The 9264-nt window shown below is 30.6% G+C and overlaps 1 protein-coding gene across 1 annotated transcript; it reads right to left on the minus strand.

Annotated features, from left to right (window-relative positions):
* Nucleotides 1-65: 65 nt before the first annotated feature.
* Nucleotides 66-8990, minus strand: LOC140834988 (probable beta-1,4-xylosyltransferase IRX10L). The gene is made up of 4 exons (XM_073200243.1): nt 8497-8990; nt 2109-2497; nt 1285-1526; nt 66-826 (listed from the first exon to the last, which is right to left on the minus strand). The coding sequence occupies exons 1-4, from the start codon at nt 8600-8602 to the stop codon at nt 313-315; spliced, it is 1251 nt and encodes a 416-aa protein (XP_073056344.1). The 5' UTR covers nt 8603-8990; the 3' UTR covers nt 66-312.
* Between the last annotated feature and the right edge of the window lie 274 nt (nt 8991-9264).

Here is a 9264-nt window from a genome sequence, read left to right on the forward strand (position 1 = left end):
TCAAAATGCTATCTGACTTGAATCATCGATAAATTTCAAGATCAAATTAAAATAAAAAGTTGAGCTCCATTATAGTAAGATCTTTATCGACACACGAACATTTATGCTGTAACTCAAAGATCATATCCTAATCCTAGATAAACCATACTCCGTCAAACGACATTAAGAAATGAAGCCAACACAAAGCCATAAAGAACCATTTGACAAGAAAAAATAGAGTCGTCAAATATATTTCAAGATACGCAAAATCCTGCTGCAAAAACATAAAAGGTAGAAATTCGTGTGTAAAAATCTGAATTATCAGTCAGCAAATTACCAAGGCTTAAGATCAGTTACTGGACCTGCTGTCCAGTTCAACATCTTTTCACCTGGTTTCAAGAAGACACCATTACCATGTGGCAACTTACGAGCAAGCCCATTCAAGATTTGATGAAAAGCATCCCTAGCCTGAGCAGGTTGCGGGAAAAGCATCGCCTGTTTCATGGAAGGGTTGGCGAGCAATCTCTGCTTCCTTAGTATTTCGTCAATGGGAATCGAGGTAAGAATTGTATCCAGCTTAGGAACGTCATTTTCTGCTACATATACCCCAATTTCTTCCCATGGAATAGCATCAGCAAACGGTAAGACAATGTCATCAGCTATAATGACAGGGATGCAACCGAAAATAACTGCTTCCACTAATCTGGGGCTCCATGGAGCCCATCCAAGTGGGCACAGACAAAAGATAGCCCTCTGCATATCCTCATAGTAAGTGGTTGGGTGCTCCGTGGAGATGTCAAACAAAGGATTGTCCTTAAAGTTTTCCCACACTGACGCTCGGGCTCCTCTGCGAAGTTAGTAGCATAGATATTACTACAAAATCTAGATTCCAGATGGGAATATAAAACTTTAAGCATGATGGTGAAATTTTAGATGAATGTTTCACAAACTAAATTTTATGAACTTTCCCCCTTGGTTAAATTGCTAGGCCCACCTTTATTCAATTGGGTGAGGAGGTTTTTTGTGTTCACAAAAAGAACCGGACATGTCTCTCAATCCTCAAAGAAACCATCAAGTGATTATCGTAATTTTCATAATTCAGAACAGGCGAGTAAACAGTGATTTCAAATAACTCTAATAATGAATGACTCTATTTGAATGTGACAGCAGCTATTTTTATACGATAGATTATGTTGTTTGCTTATTTAGTTATTTTTTAAAAAATACTTATTAATGGACTCACCAATTTAGATTTTCTTATTTTAAAAAATACGCATTCTAACTGAATAAAGAGTGAGAGAATACCTTGCATAGTAACCACCTTCAGGATCATTACCAACATCATAGAACAAACCTCGAAAGTAAACAAAGATCGACCGAGGAGTACTAGGAGGAATTAAATGGGCTTGCATTTTCTGTGGAGGAGCATATGGAGGAATTGTGATAGAACCATCCTTTAAGCAAACATGGTTTCGTTGTCCAAAAGTTTGAACCAAGGTAGCCCGTTGGAGTAGTGAAAGAATCCCCCTTTCAATAGCTTTCTCTTCCTTCAACAAGAATGGTACATACATTTAACAAAGAAATATTCGTATGTAACAAAATTATTTCCAATATTTTATAGTAAGTTCAAGACATTTAAGCTAAAACTGACATAAACACTAATTTAACTCCTTATTACAATATAGGACTTGACATAACTTTTTTAACACAAAAACTCCTACAAAACCGTCTCGCGAGTACATTTGATGAGACAGATCTCTTAGCCGACCCGACACATGAAAAATTATTACTTTATATGTCAAAAATATTACTTTTTACTCTGGATATGGACTAAGTCGACCCGTCTTATGGACATTGATCCGTGACACAGATTGTCTCACGGGAGACATACTCTCTTTTTAAATATATGGTATCAGTTGTTTATATGATGCTTATTGACATTTTGACATACAAATTGCACTGGATGATATTCTGTCAGTGATAACAAGAAAATATTTCTTTAATATACCAAATTCTCAAAGTTTATAGTCTAGTAAATGATATCCACATTTTTCCGTCAGAAAAAAATGATAACGGAATCCTGAATTTGTAAGTATAGAATACAGAGATGCATTGAATGAATTTCTTACTTGATAGTGAAAGCATGGACCAAAATCATGAGGCACAATGAAAAAGTGATCTGCACCTTCAGTCCGGTTCCAATAAGGCCAATTTGAAGCAATAAGTTGTATCGCACTCCTCATCATACGAGGCGATTTGAAAGGCAAAGGGAGACCATTTGGTGTGAGGTCACAAGTAGTATACACAGGCGTGTAAAACCAATCAGCCTCTTCAGGATTAAGAGTTCGAACAGCGCTTGATAAAAGAAAACGGTGCATGTAAATCTCTGCAGCAAACATATGATTGAGACATCTTGGATCCTTATGTAGAATCTTTTTGTTGTATTTGCTGGGGAGCTCGTAAATGAAAACTTTTAACCTTCCAACCGGGTCATCTTCCAAAACATCACCAGCACTTCCTGAGATTCAATTGATAGACATATTAAGCATGATTATAAGTTCAAATTAATAATATCTCAAAAGAAGTTGAAGCTTGTCAACTGAACTAGTAGATAGTTCAAATTTAAAAAAACATAGAGAATCAATTACCCAGCCAGGTGTTTTTTGCTCCTAACAGTTTGATGTCATGTCAATTCACACAGTACGAGTTATTCTTTCGACTGATAATACCTTAAGAATTTGAACAAATTGAAGAGCTAGCAACAAAGTATAAAACATGAACAACGGGGCCTGCACTCATTTTCTTTGTAGAACCGTTTTTGACATTAAAAAATACTTAAATCCCACTAAACAAATCAATTTTTGGAAAACACATTTCAAAACAATCGAATATATGTGCACTTTTAATCAACTCCCAAAGTTGTAATGACCCGAATTCTTATTTTGAATGACGTACAAATTAAGAGATAATTAAAATGTTGTTAATTAAATATTATTAAGGAATTGATAATTCGGGATCAAACTGTTGGATCTATTGAATTTAAAATGGACAACCCGATCTACTTCACATTACATTATCTCGAGAAAATCCTACTAGACAAATGAGATTCTGACACTTGACAGATAAGATTGATTCGGATTTCTGAACTAGTGCGGATCTAGCCTATAAATGAAAGCTGATTTCTTTTGTTTCCTACACCGCATTCTTCAGAGAGACTTCTAACCATATATCTTAGGTTTTCTAGTCAATTTTTAGGGCACTTTGGTGTCGGGAAGTTTCAGAGCTAGTGTCGACTCGAGGAGGGGTCGGTTAACTGAGATCGAGACATCATCAGCGGGCTGACGACGGAGGGAGGTATAATCCTAAAACCTTAAATAGTGATTTAAGGATCATTAGGGAGAACTTTGCAGCATGTTTGGTAATTCAAGATCTGGTTTGATTGTGATTTCATTATGTTGGTATTGTCTAGATTCAGAGCTTTCTATCAAATTGTTTTAGTGAGGTACGTGATGTACCGAGATATCCAAGCGTAGTATACATACTTATATTCTGCATATTTATCTGTTGCATTGGGCTTCCCATTCCACTGGGCAGGTCTTAGGTTGGACGGTTCGGATGGCCAGGACAATGGCTAGAGCAGTTGGGTTTTTGGTGGTGATCCAGTGGAGGTTTTATGTGGTTTATTGTTTCCTCATTCACAATTATGTTTTCGATATGGTTGAATTAATGTTTAATATTGCTGTTATTGTTTTGTTTTCGTTTGGGTTGTAAGATGATTAAGTATTTGGTTTCCGTTCTTTAATTGTTGTTATTAAGTTTAATGTTGCATGTTTATTAGTCTGTTTAGTAGTGCTCGGGTAAAGACACTACAAAAGTAGTCCAAATGGACTCTTTAACACAAATACCCAGAAGACATGCTTCATAGGCTTTGACAACAGCTTGCACAAAAACAAAACCCGTTAACTTACCATTAGCAGCTTTATGATCTAATGAACACATACAAATACCAGATGACACCATAAAATGGCTTAAACTTCTCTAGTAATCGCTACTTTCCTAATACAATAAACCTACATGGCTAAGCATGTCACCAGAAGTCCAGAACCCCACCAAAAATAGTTAAAAGACTGGAATAATTTGATCTAAAAACAACTGAAAGCCGGTCCAAAACTGGAACCTCTGACACACCAGAAAATCATGGGTCACACGGGCTACCTAGAAAATGAGTTCACCTGATAGTAGAGTGTGGTGTGTTCAGTGAACACTGGTACGGTGATTTAAGGAAAGTGCTCTGTGCACAGTGATGAGTGTCTGCTGAACATACTGGACACACTAACTTCAAGAAGTTGTTTTGCCGGAATTGTAATTTCAGGAAAGTGCTCTGTGCGAAGTTGTCTGTTTAAGCATGCTCGACACATATTTCAAGGAGTTTGTTCTATGGTTTTGGTACATGAACATGATGTTTTGAGGAGTTAAAAACAAACTCGTTAATGATTTGATACTTCAACAAGCAATTACAGATTGAACCAAGTTTTTCAAGTCTGGCAAACGGAAAAAAAAAACATATATCCTTGGAGTTTATTTACCAATAGAAAATAAAGGGCTACAAACACATCCATCTATATCTATATCTATATACCTATAAAAGTGTGGATGAAAGGTATTGTTTTCCAATTGTGCAATGACAAAATTAACCTTCTACACACATGACTTTAAGATTAGAATGTAACTCCTATATTAATTTTATCAAATAACTCATCTTTATACTACATTTAAATGTTTTATCCTTTTAATTCTCTCTACATGTTTTTCCAATGATTTTATTGTAATTTTGTAATTATATTTTCATTGCAATTTCTAATTAAGTAATAAATTATAGTATCACAAAAATATATATGAACGTCTATTTCTTTTGTTATATTTCAAATTTTAATGGTTAAAATCATATAGTTTCAAATCTATATTTAATAATTATATGAGTTTATTTGATATTTACCATATAATCTTATTTGAATGTCCGTTTTTTTACATATATTGATTTATTTATTATTTTAAAACTTATTTAACAAGAAAGTAACAGTCATCAATGTTAGTTTACGAAAGATCGATATATAGAATTTATTATCCATAGAATTGTAAAAATAAAAAGTAAAAAAAAAATTAGGAGGTTAAATTAAATATTATGAGTTATATTTTTCTATGAATTTTACTATTTCGTTGGTATTAATATTGTTTTTAAGAGTTAGTCATAGTGATTTTAAATTGATAATTATTTGTCTTTAGTACGCTTCGCTTTTGTAGATTATGATTTATACATAATTTGGTTGATTTTTAAGTTATTATGATTTATACGTTGTGTTTGAATATATAATTTTTTTAAAAAAATTTGTTTCAGTTCATTTTGTTTTATATATTATGTTCATTACAATTTATTATATAGCATAAAATCAACTGCTTGAATTTTAATCTGGGATTCTGGGAAACAATTTTGAAAGTAAGTTATATAAGTTTTTATAAATCATCTAATATGATAAGAAATTAAGCTCAGATAAATAACAAAATGATTCAATTTTTTTTTTAGAAAATCATATTTTTTTAATTTTTATAATATAATTGAAATTACGTGCAACGCACGTGCATCATGCTAGTACCTGTAAAAGTGTGGATAAATGACATCGTTTTCTAATTAAGCATTGACAAAATTAATCTTCTATACACACTTTTATGTGTACATCACGAAACACAACATATTGCATTCCACTTGATTCTTTTTTGAAAAACATTTTATTTTATTCTATATATCTATAAAAGTGTGGATGGAAAAAAATTTCAATTATAAACGGACATGAGAAAAATAAGGTTGAGTTATATTTATACTTTAGTTTGTATGCAGCAAAGTAAGTCATGTTCATATTCTTAAATGTTTGAGCTAATTAAAAAGATCACTATTAAATTTACTTAATATTAGCATTAATTATTTTTCTAGTTTTAATAATTTTCTTGGAATTTCATTTAAATTCTAAATTAAATTAATTGTGTTATTTATTGGTATATTTCACTATCAGTAGATAAACTCAAAAATTATTAAAAATAATTATAATGTAATTAAATTAAAAGATACTTCAAAAATTTATATATATGAAGGATCCAGATAAAGTATCTGAATGCTTTGAATGGAGAGTCATCTAAATAAATCTAGATTAAATATATTGGCAAATGAGAAAACAAAAAAAAAGTAAAATCATTTTAAATTAAATAAATGAACTGGACTGAAAGAAAATAATATTTAAACAATCTTTTTAAAATTTATTTTGTCAAATTTCAAACTTCATGAACAAATATAATATTTTATAACCCAAAATTATTGCGAATTTAAATATTATTAATCAATAAAATTACTAAATTTAACATACGTAGCTATAAAATCATCTACATATATCATATGATATGATACTAGAAAGATATTTTTGTAAAATGTTAAATGAGAAAGAGTTTACTTGGAAAATCAAATCAATTTTTCATTAGTTTTTTCTCACTAATTCTAATGATAAATAAAATAAATTGAATAATTAATTGTTTTAATTCCTCTCCTAACTTCTATTTTATTTTAGCATCTCCAAAATTATATATTATCAAATAGTACTTAATTATAAGAATAATGACATGACAATCTATTTGTACCTGTAAAGTTAATTTAATGACAATTATATTGACAAAAAAATAATCAATCATAACTAAAAAATACAATTAATTTGAACGAATTAATACAATATATTTTATGCTCATTCATTTATGTTATTTTTTTTAGTAAATTGACTCCATTACTAAAAAAATTTGGTATGTGCAGAGGTTGAATATGGTTATCTTACGTAGCATTGTTTGTCTTTTTGTTGAACGTAAATAGAATAATTCGGTGCATATATTTATTTAACTAATATGTCAATTAATTGGTTTATAATGAAATGATTATAAGTTAATTAGGAGAATATATGAATTAAGTTTTTTGATTTATGATTATTTGTTATTGTTAATGTGAATGTGAATTGTAATGATTTGGATATTATTAAATTTATCTCCGTCTCTTCACTTGTCCTTGCATTATATGTGTTTATTATTTAATTTACGTTATTTATTCATTTCATATATATTTTCATTTCATTATAATATGATTATTGTGCCTGAAAATTTAAATATTTTTATAATTATTTTAAATAACTTTAATTGTCCAATTTTGAATATCTCAAATCAGCTACATAAATCGAAAGACTCCGCAGGGACATCTTTAAAATTTTAATATCATAAGACATATATGAAAATTATATTCCAAATTATTTTTATTTTTATCACTTTAATTTTCTAAAATAATTTATTATTAGATTAATGGGTCAATGACCATGAATGTCAAATTAAAGGCTAATATTAATCACAATGACTATGAATGTCAAATGAAAGGCTAAAATTAATTACAATTTAAATTATATAACTAACTCTTTAATTCCTCTGAATACTCACAAGTGATCCACCTTGTTTGGGGTATTTTTTAATTGTTAAGGGCTTAAGATTGAAAAGTTCGATATTTTCTGGAAAATTGTATTTATGATCATAGTTTTAACATCGAGTTTCTCTCAAGGAATTGCAGATAGGTAAGTGCAAAATGAAGAGAGAGCAATTCATTTAATTTACTTGTTTGGTTGTCGTTTTTTTCAAGTGTCACGTCATCCATTTTTTTCCGTATTGCACTTACTATTTACTTTATGATATATATTTAATGGAATGTTACAATGATAGTAAATCTTTGAAGTAAAACTATAAATTTGAATTGACATATGTTGTATTATCTATATATTATACATGTAATTTCCTCTTCATGTAAATTGTTGATTTTTTTGTTACTTTCCCTAATGTATGGTGAGTGGAAAGATAAATTTTTTTTTAGTTTGTTTCAATCTATATTGTTTTATATGTGTTTTGTTTATTATCATTGCTAATAATATAAGTTTTAGAATTGAATTTTTAACTTTTATATATTTTCTTTTCTTTTAATTCATATTATATATAATTAGTGTAAAGGCAATCGCACATACTTCATGCTAGAATTGAACAGAAGTCCACAAAACCCTATTGAAGCAAGTCATTATGACGATAAATACAATTGTTTCTTCCCCACAATGTACTGTGTTATATGAAATCAAACTTCAATTCACCAATACTTCTCATGGCAGTTCAAACAAAGCCAAAAATCACATTGAAAATAACCCCCAATTGTGTTGTGGCATCAGCACCAAGTCACAAACCTTTTGAAACTTGCATTTAAAAAAAAAATTGAAAATTGAACTGCGAACGAGCAGTCCTCGCTTTTTCTCAAATAAAAAATTAGTTCAACAAGACTGAATCGAAAACAAACCATAAGATGTTAATCCAACTTAACCGATAATGGTACGAAATACCAAGTCAAGTTAAATGAACAAAAGAAAAGGAAAAAGGCCCACCAAGAACACAGGAAAACAAGATTCTTACCGGAGATTCTCTCAGTTTGTTGCGTCCTTTGAAACTTGAAAGCTCCGATCCTCCAACAGGAACACAAAACCAAAATCACAGCAAAAACCCATCTTCCGCTCTTCATGTTTCACACTTCCCCACCACTCTCCCTCAAGAATCGACCAAAATAGACAATAAATCAAGGAAATCCCAATGCTTTATCACATTAAATCAGCCCCAAAGAACAAATTATGGGAAAAAATTAACTTGGTATTAATGCTAATGGTTGAAGTGAGAGAACTTCGACAGTTGGAATGTCATCACAAAGGGTAGTTGGCGGGTAAGCCATTTCTTGCAAGCTGGGATTTTTGGCAATGCATCACCAAAAAGAATAATAATAAAGAAATTCCAGGTATGTGATTTGCTTGTAGAAACAGGTAAGCTCGATATATTTTTTGGCGGAGGAAGGGATGTTTGGTCTGGATGGGCAAGTGGCTGTCAAGTAGCTTTTGGGGAGAGAGAGAGAGAGAGAGAGAGATATTCGGTGTTTAATCTATAATTTTCATGTACGATGTATTTTTCATCATCTTAATTTTCAACTTGTTAAGATTATATATTTGAGTAGTCTGTCTCAATATGAATTTGAGCCTGTTTAACAAAAAATTGGATCAATATATATAATTCTCAAAATTTAATTTAACACACGACTCCAAAAACTAGTTCAACGGAGATGATGATTTAGATTCATATATACAACTTTCAAGAACCTAATTAAGTCGATGTTGACATCTAACACATACTCTTACG

Source organism: Primulina eburnea, chromosome 6 (assembly GCF_022965805.1).
Source record: "Primulina eburnea isolate SZY01 chromosome 6, ASM2296580v1, whole genome shotgun sequence".
Taxonomy (NCBI): Eukaryota; Viridiplantae; Streptophyta; class Magnoliopsida; order Lamiales; family Gesneriaceae; genus Primulina; species Primulina eburnea.